This window comes from Equus asinus, chromosome 8, assembly GCF_041296235.1.
Source record: "Equus asinus isolate D_3611 breed Donkey chromosome 8, EquAss-T2T_v2, whole genome shotgun sequence".
Lineage (NCBI taxonomy): Eukaryota > Metazoa > Chordata > Mammalia > Perissodactyla > Equidae > Equus > Equus asinus.
The window spans coordinates 43,289,082-43,306,739 of record NC_091797.1 but is presented as its reverse complement, the minus strand read 5'-3'; the positions used below and the strand labels follow the sequence as shown (position 1 = coordinate 43,306,739).

The 17,658-nt window shown below is 41.6% G+C and overlaps 1 protein-coding gene and 1 non-coding gene across 2 annotated transcripts; both read right to left on the bottom strand.

Annotated features, from left to right (window-relative positions):
* Positions 1–808: 808 nt before the first annotated feature.
* On the bottom strand, positions 809–4,416 carry POM121L2 (POM121 transmembrane nucleoporin like 2). Its single transcript, XM_014835555.3, has one exon. It carries the CDS (start codon positions 4,414–4,416, stop codon positions 1,315–1,317), a length of 3,102 nt encoding a protein of 1,033 aa, XP_014691041.3. The 3' UTR covers positions 809–1,314.
* Positions 4,417–15,617: 11,201 nt separating this feature from the next.
* TRNAM-CAU (transfer RNA methionine (anticodon CAU)) lies at positions 15,618–15,689 on the bottom strand. The gene has a single exon. It is a non-coding gene; the product is annotated as a tRNA-Met (tRNA).
* Positions 15,690–17,658: the final 1,969 nt, after the last annotated feature.

The following is a 17,658-nucleotide window of genomic DNA, read 5'->3' as shown; positions in this document are numbered from 1 at the left end:
TCTGGGAGAGATGTGAATGTGGAGGAGTGATTTCATGAGGTAGAAATTAAAGGAAAAATTGAAGTGTAAGCTTTGGTTCCCTAACTGAGTATCTCTGGCTTATATTGGAGGGCTCATGACCTATAGCGGAGAGAGAAGAAGAAGGTTGCACCACCCTGTCTTTCCCTCTCTGGACCCTATTATTTCCTCAGATGTCATTCCTTAAAGTCAAAATACTGTTGTAAATTCAGGAATCAGCACCTGTAGCCATTAATTGATGCTGCTTGCCTCATCCAGTTAGCCAGGTCCCAGAAGCTTTACACAGTTAAATCTGGCTCTATCAACATAGAACCACTCCCGCAAGTCATTTCTCCTCTAAACTCCATTGAAAGCACAAAATACACATCAGTATCAGACAAACTGAAGAGAACAAGTCTCTATATAAACGTACAAAAGGGGCCATGGAGGAGCCCCCAAACATAGCCTTTCTTGAGGAAATGCTAGCCCGCCCCAACACAAAGAGTGACAAATGAAGAAGTTGCAAGCAGGAAAGGCCAAGCCGCTTGCTCCAAGCCTGGCGGGAGGCTGGCTAAGTGTTGCCATTTTCTGGGGTCTGACAGGCTGAGTCTTGACTCGCCAATCTCTTAGGGCTAAGTTGGCAGAGACAAGGATGGGACTGGAACACCGCTTCTCTTGGGCAAAGATTAAAACAACTTGGTGACAGGAAGTGGCACAGCAAGGGCAGCCTGTGTGGGTGCCCCTCAAGAGCAGCACACACGGCTGCCCTTAAGGGCTGACTGCTGATCCTCAAGGAAAAGCTGGCTTCAAGGTCAAATTACATCAAAAGTTCCTCCAAGAATCCACTGAGCAATAAAGCAGCAAGAAATGAGGAACTGGCATCCCCAGGGGACCAGAGAAAGGGAACCACTTCTTAGAGCCAAATAAAGCAGGTTAGGATTTAGAGAGAATCTATTCCTCCTCACAAAGATGCAAGAGGATATAGGCTGTACTTGCCGGCTTCCTGGCATATCTGGGAAAAAGCAGGAGGCAGTGTCCTGAGTTCACACCTGACACAGAGAGGAGTGGGCAGGGAGGGGAAGGCAAGGTTCTATTCAATTTCAAAGGTTTGGTTCCACCCAGTTTCATTCTGCTATCACCACTAGAAGCCTTGGCCCTCCATCTTCTTCTAGAATGTAGATTAGGACCCACAAGGTGAGCATGTAAAACCCTAACCTTAGATCTGGGGTATTTTTGCTTTAGAGAATTGGAAGAGACTAAAGCTCTTCACAACAATACTGAGGTCCAAATCAGGGTATGGGTCACAGGGAACACAGGCTATTTCTTGTGGGTATGATGCATTCGGGAACGCCTTTGCTCCCGATTCTTTGGGGTTTTTGATTTTGTACCAATGGAAAAGGAAGGAGCTGATGATCTGAAAGATCCTCTTCCAACAGAGCCCCGGGCAGGTGGAGAGGGCATCCCAAAGCCAAGGCCTGTTTTAACTGGCCCAGGGACAAGGGTATTCTGAGCAAAAGGGGCCATGGAGGAGCCCCCAAACATAGCCTTTCTTGAGGAAATGCTAGCCCGCCCCAACACAAAAGATGTGCTCTGGCTGGTCAAGCCCTGGGAGTTCTGGCTCCAGCCTTTTCCAAAGGGTGTGATGGTGCTAGTACTCCCACTTGGCACTGCTCCAACATTGAATGCTCCAGAGTTGGAGTTCATGTCTGGAGCAGTCATGCTGATTCCAGACTCCCCACAGTCCATAGGAGTCACTAAGCCCCCAAAGGCAAAAGGTCGTGGGGCTGTGCTGCCAAACACTGAGCCACAAGCCCCACTATGGTAGGTCTGGGTGACAACTCCAAAGCCAGCTGTATTAGCTTGACCAAAGCGAAAACCTGCTGGAGTGCTGCCAATGTCTGGCCAGATGCCGGCAGGGATGTGAAAGGTGGAGGCTGAGGGTGTCAAACCCCCGACGGTTGACTGTGTGGTACTGCTGAAGGCTGGCTGGGCTGCGGTTGGGGTTGGGGATGCCACTACTGAATTTCCAAACATGAAAGAGCTACTGAAGCTTGGGCCAATGGCTGGTTGGGGGGCCCCTTGCTTCTGCCCATCTGCAGCCCCAAATGCAGGCGGGGGCGTGGCTCCTAGGGATAGTGAGAAAGGTGGCCTTGAGTTTGACCCCAAGGGAATTGTAAATGTGGAGGTCAAATTGGAGGTACTGGACAACAGTGCAGGCTGGTTTGTGGTTACTAGGGCTGAGGCTGACAGAGGGCTGCCCATACTTCTAAAATTGGCAGTGCTTCTACTAGAGGATATCTGGATAGCACTGGGAAGAACCCGGCTGAAAATGGTGACTGTATGTACAGTAGGAATGGTAGGACGTTGGTGTGGTGGGAAAATGAAGCCTGTGGCTGGGGAGAAGCTGGCTCTGAAGGCAAGGGCAGCCCCAAGAAGGAGAGTGTGGCAAGTGGAAGGGATGGAGTAAGCGTTGCCCATGGGACTGGTAACATTCACTATACCAAAATCCAAAGGTGGCTTGAAAGAAGAGTCTTCAGATGTGCTAGCTGAGTTGGTGGACATGACTACAGAGGTAGCCTTGACCAGGCCATGGAAGAGGTGGGTAGAAGCAGGAGTAGCTGGAGAAGTGGTCTGCTTGAAAGAGAAAGGAGCTATCATAGGCATAGTTTTAAGTGGTTCTGTGTTTCCAAAGATAGGCTTGAAGGTGGGAGTTAAGATACCCGGAGTTGAAGATACTGCAGCTGTGACTGAAATTCTGGAATATAAGGAGCCTCCAATCTCACTGTTGGGTGGGAGACCAAAAATGGGTTTTGACATGGGGTCAGCAGAAGTTGCAGCAGGAAATGCAGATGCAGGATGAGAAGCTGGGTTATTCATTCCAAACAAAGAACTTTGCCTAGTGAGTGCTGCAGAGGTAATGGCAGGTGCGTCTGGGGGCATGGCAGACCTATTAGTCTGAGAGGTCAAAGGTGGCCATGTGGTGTCAGTGACTGGTGATGTGGGAGAAATAGGGGTCAGAAGGATGAAACTAGATGTGGGCCTAGAGTCTGAAGAGGTGCCTGAAAGGGGCTCTGTCTGTGAGCACCCAAGTGGAGACAGTAGATTGGGTGTCTTCAGAGGTGAATGTCCTACACTGATTGCCTCTCCAGTAGATTGTGGGAAGGCCAGTTGACCTGGAGACTTCTGCATTTTCTTTAAGCTTTCCAACTGAGGATTTTTGCCCTGGGTTGGAGCTGTGCCTACAGAACGCACGGTGAGAGACAGGGAAGGCTGAATGGCAGAGTGAGTCTCAGGGACAGAATCTGTGGTGGCCTCAGTTGTATCCCCTCTGGCTTTGTTGCTCCATTGGAGTCCAGCTTTCTTCCCTAATGCCAAGATCTCTTCAGGGACTGCATTACCAAGCTGGGGAGGTGGACTCAGAGACAGCAGGTTCCCGGGGCTAGAAAGCAGCAGTGGAATCTGTTGATTTTGCTGCCCAGAGCTGCCATATGCTGCTGGGGACTCATTCGACAATAGTGGTATCAGTGGAGAGTGAGACTGACGGCCTTTTTCTTTCTTTTTTACTGGCCACTCTGGTATCTGGAATGACACACTGGAAACACTTCTCTTCCAAGGAACAGAGAAATCTCTAGAAGAGCTATAAGAGCTTGTAATAGCATTTCTTTTGGAGCTGACGAGGCCACCTGTGTGTGTGCTGGCCAAGGAGCTCACGGAGTAGCAACTGGGCCTCCTATTCAAGCTGTGGTTTGAACTCCAGGAGTTGAGGCTTCTCTTCAGAGGACCAGGCCTGGGCACAAAAGAAGGGAGGACTCCATTCTTTCTCAGCAGTTTAAATGCAGATGGTCTCGTCTCTGCACTCCTTCTTTTACTATCCAAGCTCTCAGGGAATAGCGGTTCTTCCAACCTCACTTTCCCTTTCTTGCACTCTCTGAGGGCCCTCAGCACTGACTCCTTTGCACATGGGTCTGGGGTCTTCTCAGAGGGTAAGGACCCTGCAGAGTTTATTACCTCTGCTGGGGAAGTGCAGGGGGGCAGTCCCCGGTGAGGAGGAGCGATCTTGATGGTCACCGGGCTCCATACTGCCCTGGGGTGCCGAAGAGACCAGATACTCCGCCTGAAGTAACTTTCCCACCAGTCTGAGGGAAGAGGCCCCATGATGGAATTCTGGGACCTTTTCATGGGAAATCGCCTCCAAGCCTCATTGACCACCCTCGCAGTGGGATTGGTAGGATCCCAGTTCATCGGTCTCCTCGCAGGTCTATGCCGCGGGGCAGGATGGACGCGATGGATGTGCTGAACCCGGTGAACCTGGTGAAGGGACTGAGCTGGTCGGCGGTTCACTGGCCTCTGGGGCAAGTCTGTGCACGGCTCTGCTGGAGACGACCGCGGGGGTCCCGGCTTGCCCAGGTAACTGCCCATAAGGAGCAATGAGGCGAGGTCTGTGACTTTGAATAGGGTTTCGTCTCCTGACTCACGAAGTTTCTGATGTCTGGTGATCCAGCCAGAGCCGAAGGGCGCAGTGTTCGGATGACGGTTGGGATCTGGGCGCGAGGAAAGGGCAAGGACCTTTGGGCGCTCGACACCCCCTAGGCTCCGCGTTCGCAGGTCAGCGCCCCGTGGGAAAGAGGACACGCAGGGCCGCGGCAGCCCCAGTATTATTTTGAGGCCGAAGCCGGGCGCTCGGACCTCTGCTCTCACCTCCGCTGGCGGCAGCGCGCGGCGCCTCGCCCGGCTTCCGCAGCGCCAGCCTGGAGCCGCGCGGGCCCAGTTCACTGAGTGGCGCAGAGCTAGAGTCCAGCGGGCGCGGGATCTCCAGGATCCGGCTGCGGCCAGCCTCGGGCTTCCGGGCTCCCGGCACCGGCACCGATCCTTCCGCCCGCGGGTTCCCCGGAGTCGGAGTGCGGAATGCAGTCTGAGCCTGGCAGGGTGAGTCGCGGAGCAGGACTGGAGACCCGGTCGGGAGGACCCTAGCAGCCCAGGTGGCGTTCGTGGCACCAGCAGCCAGGAAGACTCGAGGCCTAATTTGCTGGATGGCGATTTCCGCACTTCTCCTTTCCCGCTGCCCTTTCCTTTCTGCAGCCAGTAGGCTCCAGTCATCTGCTGGGAATGGAAACTCCTGACGCAGCCACCTCCCGGCCCCATCCAGGGTCGCTTCCCGGAGGCTGAATCCGGGTCGCCTTCCGATTGTTTGCACTTTGAGAATGCAAGGAAGATCGCCATCTGGCGGGGACTCGAGGCTCGGCAGGAGGCCGAAGGGATATTTTGTCTATCGACCCAGAACCTGAGCCCTTGGTAGCCACCGGGCTTAGTCCCTAGCTCAGCGCACTCCCACGATCTCTCCACTCGCAGTCCACACGTAGCCCAGTGGGTCGGAGCTCCTGGAGCGGAGCCAAGAAGTGGGGGATGTCTGGACTCGCTTTTGGACAGAGTGGGTTTTGAAGAGAGCTAGTTCAAGGATGACCTTAACGTGTTCTTGAAAGAGTCGTACTCAATTCGTGCCTATTTTATTGTTATTAGAAGGAATTGTTTTAGTAATCTTTAAAAGTTCCCTGTTTCTGACTTTTCTAGAATGTTAGTTACCTAGTTGACTCTGGCTTAGTTTTCTTCTAAAAGTCTTATGGTTTCAGATCTCACATTTAAGTCTTTAATCCATTTTGAGTTAATTGTTGTGTATAGTGTAAGATAATGGTCTACTTTCATTCTTTTGCATGTGGCTGTCCAGTTTTCCCAACACCATTTATTAAAGAGACTTTCCTTTCTCCATTGTGTGTTCTTGGTTCCACTGTCAAAAATTAGCTGTCCGTAGGATTTCTCTTTTTTTTTTTTTTGGATGCAATAGAAAGCTCTATGGGGAGCAAGGGAAAATGATCATATTTGAAATGGCACAGGTAGATCTGGAAACTATTATCATGCTTAATCAACATCAAAGCACATATCACTGGGTAACAAGATGAAAGAAAACTAGTGGCGTTCTTCAGCATCAGGTTTTTCTCATATATAGAGGACATATGAATGGAAAGACACAAGCTAGTTCCATAAAAGAAAACAAAGCAGCTCACCAGCAAGAGGACAACATGGGTGGCGGCGTTAGTTTCACAAAAGAAGACATAACTTTTTGAGGTCAGACTTTTAAATATACCTTGTTGTGAAGAAGCAGAATTATATAATTACTAATGGTAATTCAGTCTCAGGAGAAGGGCTGCTTGTTAATTAAATGATAGACACTTCATTGTCTTGTTGGCTGACTGGAAAGTAAATTTGTCTAATACCTTACTACATTTGGTCACTTTATCAACTTCAACTGAACCATCACTATATTTGTAAACACAATAAATATGCTCCCTAAGCAAAGGAAACTTTTCATAACAAGCAAAATTAGCATTTTAACAGCAGGAATGATGCAATAGTTGTTAACTATATGCTCTAAATATGTTTTATTATTCATAAAAGAACAGTGTGGTGCAATTATCATTTTGAAAAGTGGATTGACATACATGTACTACTATTTATAAGTTATAAAGATTGCTGTTGATAAAAAGGGCAAAATATGCAAAATTTTAAGATAAAATTAAAATACAATGTTAGACTTGGAAGAAAAATTGCTTTTCATTATATGCAAAGTTTTCTTTAAAACAAAACAGACAACTCCTGGAAAATGGGCTAGAACAAATGGTGAAAGTGTACATGTGAAGTTCAATTGCTACATAAACCTAATCTGTTCTCTAGATGTTAGAACAATACACGACATCGAGCCTCTGGAAATGCCACAAATATGCTGTGAATTCCTGAGTAGTTGAATGTTTGAACTTTCTTTCCAAGGATTCAGTGATTGCTTTCATATTTGGATTATATTTATGTGACTCTTTAAGCTATGCTGGCTTCAATCTAAAGTTCTAAGAAAACCATGATCATTTTGTTTTCAAGTGACGTAATATTGGGAATTTTAGTTATCTTTCAAACTGGCATTGGGCTTATGGGGAACTTATTGCTTTTCATTATATATATGTCATCTTATTCATTCAACCTCATCAGAAGAAGCCCTTAGATGTGATTCTCAGCTAACATTGGCTAATGTTATAACAGTTATTTTCAGGCGCATTCCATATATAATGTCATCCTTTGGAATTAGAAATATTTTGCAGGATATTGGTTGTAAAGCAGTGCTATACATTTATAAAGTGACATGGGGTGCTTCTCTATGTACTTCTTCTCTAGTGAGTATATTTCAGGCCGTTATTATCAGTCTGGCTTATTCTAAATGGGCATGGCTCAAACCCAAAATCTTCACACAAATTCTGCCCTTGTTGATTTATTCCTGGATGAGCAACATGCTAATCAATGTGTGGGTCATCATAAGCATTGCCACCAGAAATTCCACTAATGTTGGACTTTTATATTCTCTGAGGTACTGTAAGACAAGACAGTTTATATACCATCATGAAATGCTATTTCAAAGTGTCATATTTATTCAAGATGTCTTCTTGTTGTTCTTCATGATTTGGGCCAGTTTCTACATGGTGATTGTCCTGTTCAGGCATCACAAGGTCATCTTGCATATTCACAGTACCAGCCTCTCTCCACAATCTTTTCCTGAAACTAAAGCCACCCATTTTGTCCTCTTGCTGGTGAGCTGCTTTGTTTTCTTTTATGGAACTAGCTTGTGTCTTTCCATTCATATGTCCTCTATATATGAGAAAAACCTGATGCTGAAGAACGCCACTAGTTTTCTTTCATCTTGCTACCCAGTGATATGTGCTTTGATGTTGATTAAGCATGATAATAGAGTTTCCAGATCTACCTGTGCCATTTCAGATATGATCATTTTCCCTTGCTCCCCATAGAGCTTTCTATTGCATCAAAAAAAAAAAAAAGAGAGAGAGAGAAATCCTATGGATAGCTAATTTTTGACAGTGGAGCCAAGAACATGCAATAGAGAAAGGAAAGTCTCTTTAATAAATGGTGTTGGGAAAACTGGACAGCCACATGCAAAAGAATGAAAGTAGACCATTATCTTACACTATACACAACAATTAACTCAAAATGGATTAAAGACTTGAATGTGAGACCTGAAACCATAAAACTTCTAGAAGAAAACGTAGGCAGTACACTCTTCAGCATCAGTCTTAGTGGTATCTTTTTGAATACTATGTCTCACCAGGCAAGAGAAACAGAAGAAAAAATAAACAAATGGGTATACATCAAACTAAAAAGCTTATGCACAGCAAATTAAACCATCAACACAATGAAAACACAGCCTAACAATTGGGAGAAGATATTTGCAAGTCATATATCCGATAAGGGCTTAATATCCAACATACATAAAGAACTCATACAACTCAACGGAAAAAACAAGCACCCACTTAAAAAATGAGCAAAGGATCTGAACATTTTTCCAAAGAAGATATACAAATGGCCAATACGCACATGAAAAGACATTCAACATCACTAATTATTAGGAAAATGCAAATAAAAACTACAATAAGATATCACCTCACGCCCATCAGAATGGGTATAGTTAAGACAAGAAATAACAAGTGTTGGAGAGGATGTGGAGAAAAGGAAACTCTCATATACTGCTGGTGGAAATGTAAACTAGTACAACCACTATAGAAAACAGTAAGGAGATTCCTCAAAAAATTAAGAATAGGACTACAATATGACCCAGCTATTCCACTTCTGGGTATTTATCCAAAGGACATGAAAACACAAATGCAAAAAGATATTTGCAGGGATCCCTATGTTCATTGCAGCATTATTCACAACCGTCAAGACTTGGAAACAACCTAAGCGCCCATCAATGGATGAATGGATAAAGAAGATGTAGCATATATACACAATGGAATACTACTTAGCCATAAAAAAGATGAAATCTTGCCACTTGTGACAACATGGATAGATCTTGAGGGTATTATGCTAAGCAAAATAAGTCAGACGGAGAAAATCAAATACCATATGATTTCATTTGTAAGTGGAAGATAACAACAACAACAAACAAACACATAGCTACAGAGGTTAAATTGGTAGTTACCTGAGGGGAAGAGGGAAGGGAGGAGAGCCAAAAGGGTAACAGGGCACATGTGTACAGTGACAGATGGAAATTGGTCTTTGGGTGGTGAACATGATGTAGTTTACACAGAAATGAAAACATAATGATGTACACCTGAAATTTATATAATGTTATGAACCAACATAACCTCAGTAAAAAAAATTCTTGATGAAAATTCTTTTAATTGCAAGAGAAGATATTTTTAGAATTGTTGTGAATATAGACAGTAGTCCTGACTACACCAAGATAAAAATTTGAGAAATGCTAATTCATTTTGATTCAACCTATGACAGTCTCTTCAAGCATAAAAGAGGATATTGCAGATGAGTACATATAGTGCAGCATACATATAAATTCTAAAAACGTGGAAAATTATATTAATAAAAAATGCTAATGTTCAAATAAAGAAATGCAAGATGATGGTAAAAGTCAAATTTAAAAGAATGATTATCTTTAAGGTGTTTAGAAAAAGATATAAAAAGAGTCAGGAACGTAGGGGACTTCTTCTTTTGTATGAAGCTATTAATGGTTCATGGAGCAACACTTTGACCAATTGGAGACAGTGGCTGGTGGATAAATTCTTCCCACTTTCTTCCTCTAAGCAATTTGTCCTGAGATCGCACCCCCATTTAATTCAATGGGTGCTCTTTACATGAATATGTTCAGTTTGTAAAAATTTATCAAAGCTTATACTTATATGTGGAGTTTCACGTATATATCTATCTTCATTAAAATGTTAAAAATTATTCATTTGCAATAGCTCCAAAAAACATTTTTAACCTAGAAATAAATCTTACAAAATTGTGCAGGATCTTTATTCAGAAAACCATAAAACATTGCCAAAAGAATGTAAAGAAAGCCTAAATTAATGTAATGATACACTGTATTTATTGAATGGAAGACAGTATTGTAAAGATTACAATTCTCCTTAAAATGAAGTATAAAGTCAATGCAATTAAAATTAAAAGACAGTATTGTGAAAATTGACAAGCTCATTCTAAATATTATATGGAAATGCAAAATTCCAAGAGTAGCCAATACTATGTTGAAAAGAACAAAATGAGAGGATGTAGATAGATAGATATCAATGGTTATTGCAATGCTGTGGTAAGACAGCATGCTAAAAATAGACCAATGCAGCAAAATAGTGTCCAAAAACAGAACCACAGAACCAAACATTTGTAGACACAATTTGTGAAAAAGATTGCACTGTATAGCAGTGGGGGAACGGATGTTTTTTTCAATAAACAATACTGAATCCATTGGATATCTAATGGGGAAAAAATGAATCCTATTCTCTCTCTATACAAACAAAAATCAATACCAGATTGATTTTAGACTTAAATATGAAAGGTAAAAGAAAGCTTCCAGAACGTAACACAAGAGAATATCTTCATGATCATGGGGTAGGCAAAGATTTCTTAAACAGAATATTGAGTAGGCTACCCACAAAGGAAAATAGTAATATTTTGGGTTAAATTGAAATTAAGAAATTCTGTCTATTAAAAGACATTATTAAGAGATTTAATAGTCAAACTACAGAATGGGAAAAGATATTTCCAACATATATAACTGATACAAGTCTCTTATCCATAATATGTATGCATACAAATCAATAATAAAAATACAGACAACCCAATAGAAAAAGCAAAAAGATTTGAAAGGTCTTTTTACCAAAACAAAAGTATCCAAATGGCCAATAAATATATGAAAATATGCTCAGCTTCATTATTAATTAAGGAAATGCAAATTAAAATGCATTAAGTTACCACTATACACCTAGCAAAATAGCAAAATTAAAAAGAATGCAAATCATTGTTTTGGAAGTCTGTTTGGCAATATCTTATAATGTTGGACCTATGCATACCCATTAATCCAACAATTTCGCTTCTAAATATAGACCCAGAAAAAATGCATACATTTGTGAACCATGACATATTCAAAAATGTTCCTTTTGTTGTGTTTACTTATAATAGTCCCAGAATGAGAACAACATAAATGTCTATCAACCGTGGAATATCTAAATTGTATAATATACATACAACGGAATACTCTACTGCCACAAAAATGAAGACACTACTGCTACATTTAATAGCATAGATCAATTTACAGATATAATTGAATAAAAGAAGCCAGACACAAAAGAGCACAGACAATATGACTCCATTGACATAAATTTTAAGGACAGGAAAAACTGAATTTTGGTGTTAGAAGTCAGAATGGTGATTACCTTTAGAGCAAGGGAAATGTGACTGAGAGATAGCATAAAGGTTGTATCTGAGGTGTTGGTAGTATTTTATTTCTTGATGTAGATGGAAGTTACTTGTGGGTTCCCTGTGTGAAAACTCATTTACCATCCATATGATTTGTATGCTTAAAAATGTTATAAATTAATTCTTTAAAAGCTTAAAGAGACAGCCACGTGTAAAAGAATGCACATAGACCATTATCTTATAACATACACAAACATTAACTCAAAATAGATTAAAGACTTGAATGTAATACCTGAAACCATGAAACTTCTAGAAGAAAACACAGGTAGTATGCTCTTCAACATCGGTCATAGCAGCATATTTTGAAGTACCATGTCTGACTCGGCAAGGAAAACAATAGAAAAAGTAAACAAATGGGTCTACATCAAAGTAAAAAGCTTCTGCACAGCAAAGGAAACCATAAACAAAAGGAAAAGATGACCTACCAATTGGGAGAAGATATTTGCAAATCATATATCTGATAAGGGGTTAATATCCAAAATATATAAAGAACTCATATGTCTCAACAACAAAAAAACTAACCACCAAATTAGAAAATGGGCAAAAGATCTGAACAGACATTTCTCCAAAAAAGACATACAGATGGCCAACAGACACTTGAAAGGTGTTCAACATCACTAACTATCAGGGAAATGCGAATCAAAACTACAAAGAGATATCACCTCATGACCTTCAGAAAGGCTATAATTAACAAAACAGGAAATAACAAATGTTGAAGAGGAAGTAGAGGAAGGGGAACCCTCACATACTGTTGGTGGGAGTGCAAACTGGTGCAACCTCTATGGCAAACAGTACGGGGAGTCCTCAAAAAATTAAGAATAAAACTATCATGCAATCCAGCTATTCCACTGCTGGGTATTTATCCAAAGAACATGAAAACACAAATGCAAATATATATATATTTATATGCACCCCTATATTCATTGCAGCATTATTCACAATAGCCAAGACTTGGAAGCAACCTAGGTGCCCATCAAGGGGTGAATCCATAAAGAAGATGTGGTACATATACACCATGGAATACTACTCAGCCATACACAAGAATGAAATCTGGCCATTTGTGACAACATGGTTGGACCTTGAGGGTATTATGCTAAGCAAAATAAGTCAGAGGTAGAAAGTCAAATACCATATGATCTCGCATATAAAGAGAAGATAAAAACAACAACAAACACATAGAGACAGAGATTGGATTGGTGGTTACCAGAGGGGAGGGGGGTAGGGAAGAGGGCAAAAGAGGTGCTTAGGCACGTGTGTATGCTGGTGGATTGTAATTAGTCTTTGGGTGGTGAACATGATGTAATCTACACAGAAATCGAAATATAGTGATGTACATCCGGAATTTATATTACGTTGTAAACCAATGTTACTGCTGCAATAAAAATTTAAAAAATAATAATAAAGTAAATAAACAAAATACTTTATTTCCCTCCAAAAAAGCTTAAAGAAAGTTATAAATCAATATGTATACGTATATTATGGATCAATTCTTAGTATGTGGGATGACTCCACAGCATGGCTGATGAGTGGAGTATGTCCACACCCAGGATCCGGGTCAGAACCCCAGGGGCACTGAATCGGAGTGCAGAACTTCAACCACTCAGCCACGGGGCCAGCACCCTAAAAGTTTATTTTAGAAAACAAAAATAATAAAACATTAAAGAGAACTAAGAGGCATGTAAAAAAAAAATCTAAAAGGAAATAAAAACAAGAGAAGCAGAGTACTATAGCGCCCAATTGCCTTTTCTTTTAGAGCATTTACTCATGGAGGAAAAATTGGGCTTATATTTTAGCAGCTTCTAAACAGAGGCAAAGTGAAGTCACTGGGACCTGCTCAAAATGGAGAACCACCCTATATTAGCACATGTCCCCTGTGGTATAGATTCAGGTTAATAATGACCTAGAGAGAAAACTCAACCTTCACCCCCAATGAACTGCAGGAAAAATTGTCTTGTCACTTAGGAAAGTGTGGAGTAAAAGAAATAGAAAACATCCCTGTCACTGAGAAGTCAGCCACAAAGTGAACCTCTAGCAGATAGGCATCCTAGATGTGAATTCCTGGGTAGTTCAGGGAACCTTAAGTCATAAACTTGGTTTGAAGTTTGTATTATTTACCTACTACTGTAACAAATAACTTCAAATTTAGTGGTTTAAAACAATAAACTTTTATTATCTCATGGTGTCTGTAGGTCAGAAATTTAGGAGTGTCTTAGCTGGGTAGTTCCAGCTCAGGGTCTCTCAGGAGTTGCAATCAAGATGCCAGCTACAGCTCTAGTCATCTTAAGATTTGACTGGGCTGGGGGATCCCTTTCCAAATTGTCTGAGTGTTAATAGGAAGTCACACTTTCTCCCCACTTGGGCCTCTTCACAGGGCTGCTGGTGACATAGCAACTGGCTTCCCCTAGAGCCAGATCCATCAATTATGTTGGTCACAAAAAGACCAACCCTGATAAAATTAGGTAGGGAACTGCATAGAGGCATGAATTTCAAGAGGTGGAGATCACTGGGGGTCATCTTAGATGCTGCCTACCAGAGTCTCCCCTCTGACCACCAATGATCCATGTCTCTTCCTCATGCAAAACACACTCACCATCACCCAAGAGGCCTCAAAGGGCTCAGAATTTAACATTTAAATTACATCCAGGTGTATGTGAGGTACCTTGAGTATAGTTCCTTAGGTATATTCCTTCAAGTACATAGAAACAAACCTTGTGCACCAAGAGAGGAAATACTGTCACACCTGGACAAGGCTTTGAATCCTTGATTCTCCAGTCAAAGTTCTGATGCTCTACCAACCAAGCCACACAGGCTCCAGGGAAAACCTCTTACTTATATCCAGAAATGGTTTGAGCAAATATCACTGTTGTTGATTGGTACTGTAAATATATTCTTGGACTCGGGAACGATAGCTGAAGAAATGATTTAAATTCCTTAGGGCAAATTCATTGAACAGAAGTGTATTCGTGTATTCTGAGCGTTACTTGGTATTCACTGGTGAGCTGTTACTTGTTTGGTTTGCACTGTCTAAGAAGCCATGCTGGCCTATATAGAAGAAATGTAAATAGCATCAACACAACAATCCTTATTTATTTACACACAGTTTGTAAAAGGTGAGAGACTCAAGAGGTGGAACCAACTGATTGTCTTCAGTAAATATTTATTAATACTTAATACATTCACTAGTCACCTTTTGGTGACAAACAAAAACAAAAATAATGACAAAGTAGGAGAAGTGGAAACCAATTAGTGGAGAACAGTAGTTAGAATTATTGCATTTTGCCAAATATTTATTGATGCAAGAAAAAATCATTCATAAGGAAGGGAATGTCCTGGGTGAGTACGATCCTCCTTTGTGCCCTTAACTCCACTAGTTTTTAGGTGATTTTACCTTCCAGAGGAATTTTTACCAACTTGGAACACCCTCATATATTTTTCTAATGGACGCCTAACATTTTTCAACAGATACATGTAAAGACTGTACTGACTGGCATATTGTAAACTTTTAAATATTTTTTAAGCAATGGCATCACATTCCTTTATTGTATCAAATAGATTTTAAAAACCATAGTGATTTAATATCTGCCAACATCCCTTTAAAAAAACAGAAGAGCACGCCCTTCTGTGACATTTGGAAATTTTATATCGATCTTCTTTCTCCTTGAATTTGTATTTCCACAGAATTTTATGCCAATATAATGAATGTTTACACTTAAAGTCTTTACTTGATCATTCGATTATATTAGTCTGCACCAAATATATGTGTAAATATTGAAATCCGGTTTTGCTATTTGATGGGACCACAAATCTGTGTTATAATTAATTCTTTGGGTTTGAGTTATATTTGCATTTACTGGTAATACACAATCAAAACATCATAAGTAGATAATAAATTTGAAAACCCTTTACTGGAAGATTTAACAGAAGTAAATGTGGAATTTGCCTCGTTTTTCTCCATGAAATGGTGTATGATGTACAAGACTACCTCAACTGAAGGAAGATTTCCAATTTTCCTTTTGTTGGACGCCAGGGATGGAAGGAATTCTACAATTCTGGGCAGTGTGCCACTTCAGGTAGGAAGAAGAGTTTAGGAATTGTCTAGTGGGAAAACGGCATTTCAAAGGAAGGTGGAAAAGAAGAACGCAAATTGGAGAAGGATTCTCAGACAGGTGAATTTTAAGATTGATTACACATGGAAGAGATAAATATGAACTATACATAGAAACTGATTTTATCTTTTTACTCACAGCCTAGTTGGAATAAAACTTAGCAAGGAATAAGTGTTTAAGAAAAAAAAGACCCCATAGCAGAGGATGGTTTCGATCCATCGACCTCTGGGTTATGGGCCCAGCACGCTTCCGCTGCGCCACTCTGCTAGCCATTTTTGCTTTTTCCCTGTTTTTCATTTCAATGATCCAGATCACCTTTCCCGCGCAGAGAAAGCATTCTTTATCTTTTCCGTCCCTTTCCTTTTGAACGTTTTCGCCGCCCCTCTCTCTCCCAGGCAAGTCGGAGATCCACTCCTCCACAACCAGTGGGTCCAGGACTGCGCTTTTCTAACCTGCCGGAGTGTCCAAACTCGGATTTCTTTTTTTTTTTTCTTCCAGGAGCCGCTCCTTGCTCAGGGAGAGCCGAGGAAGAGCACGCGGAATAAAACTCTGGTGAACCCTTCTCGGGCAAGATCTGAGGAGTCCTGGAGCCAACCCTGCCCCCACTGGAGAGGAATCGTGTTAACCGTCTTGTTTGTTTCCTGCAAAAAAAAATCTCATAAACATCGTTTGGATAAAAGAGAGGTTTTTATTTGCTTGCAAGGGCACAAGATTTTCACGAGGACGGTGCCCCTGGAACAGAGAGAATAAACCAAATTTATTGCTCAACTTATTACATGGCGACCTCAATTTCTATTGGATCTCGTTTGGGGCCGTTTTGACATAAAAATAAAATAAATAAAACAAAAAACCCAAGGAAATAATAATAAAAAAAACTAAACTAATAAAGATAGGACCTTCCTTTTCTCGTGGCTTCTATCAGAGAGCAGAACCTTTAGGAAGTCCCTGAACACCAGCTCTGGATTGCAGCTGCCTCTGTGATGACGCTAGATAGGGCTCATCCGGGATGTTGTAAACCTTTTATCTTCAGTAATGTAAGCTTTTGGATGATGAGCGTAATGTGTTCATTCAGTCACACGGCTAGGCCATGGGTTGCATGCTAGGGTTTGTTTGTTTGCTGCTCTCTCTTTTTACTCCATTTCCCTGTCCACAATGGAACTTAAGGAACAGCCTCTGCAGCATTTTCTTTCATGGTACACGGGCGAGCGAAGGTTGCTCGCACAGCTGAGGACCCTCCTCCAGTTCCCAGCCGTGCTCACAGCCCCACCGGAGCAGAGCTGGGGCGCGCACCGCGATGGCGCAGCTCCGGTAGCTGGGTCCCCTGGTCCCAGGGCAGCAGGGGAGACAGGCTGAGAGAGAAACATCGTTTGCCACCTTCCAGACAATTTCAGGCTTTCAGCGTTTCCAACACGGAGGCCCTCACTTGAAACAGCGTTTATGTGGGCCTTCTTAAGGCAGTCCAGGTGGGATGGATGTTCTGTTCAGCGAAGATTTCCTTACCAAGACTGGGACAAGAGTGTTCTTGAATTTTGATATATTTTCCCCAGACTTCACGTGAAGGGGAAGGGAGCCCACAGACAGTAACCAGACGACAGGCAATGTGTTTCTCTTAAGTCTTCAGGGATATTCTGAATCCAAGGAAAGTGAAACTCGATTATTCCTTTTGGGCATTTGTCCTCCCAGATCTTTGTCCTCTCAAGCAGATGCTGCGATCTTCAAATTGTATCCTCTCAAAAGTCAGTCTTTCTTCAAACTTTTCTGACTGCAATCCAGAGTCAGAAATACATTTTAAATCAAAACTCAATACAATATGCAAACATCTATATATATGTCTATATAGAGAGATATATCTATCTGAATCTACCTACCTATCTACCTATATCTATATCTACATCTGTATCTATCTACCTATATATAGAGGGAAAGAGAGAAGCCAAACTCCACAAAACAATATTTTACTACGTGGGGCTTATTCTGATATTTCCTATTCCCACTACATTCTGTTTCATTTATTAAAACACTAATAATGACCTTTTCTTTTACATTGATTTCACACTCATTCACTTCTGAGTCACAAAGCGATTTGAAAAACACTATTACCTATATAATGGTATTAGAAATGGTTTGTCCTTCTAGAGTCAGATAATGGGGTAGAACACAGTGACCTTTCCCTAATGGTAGGACCAGTAGTCAAAGACTGAAAGGAGTATTCTAATGCCACCAGCCATTTTTGATA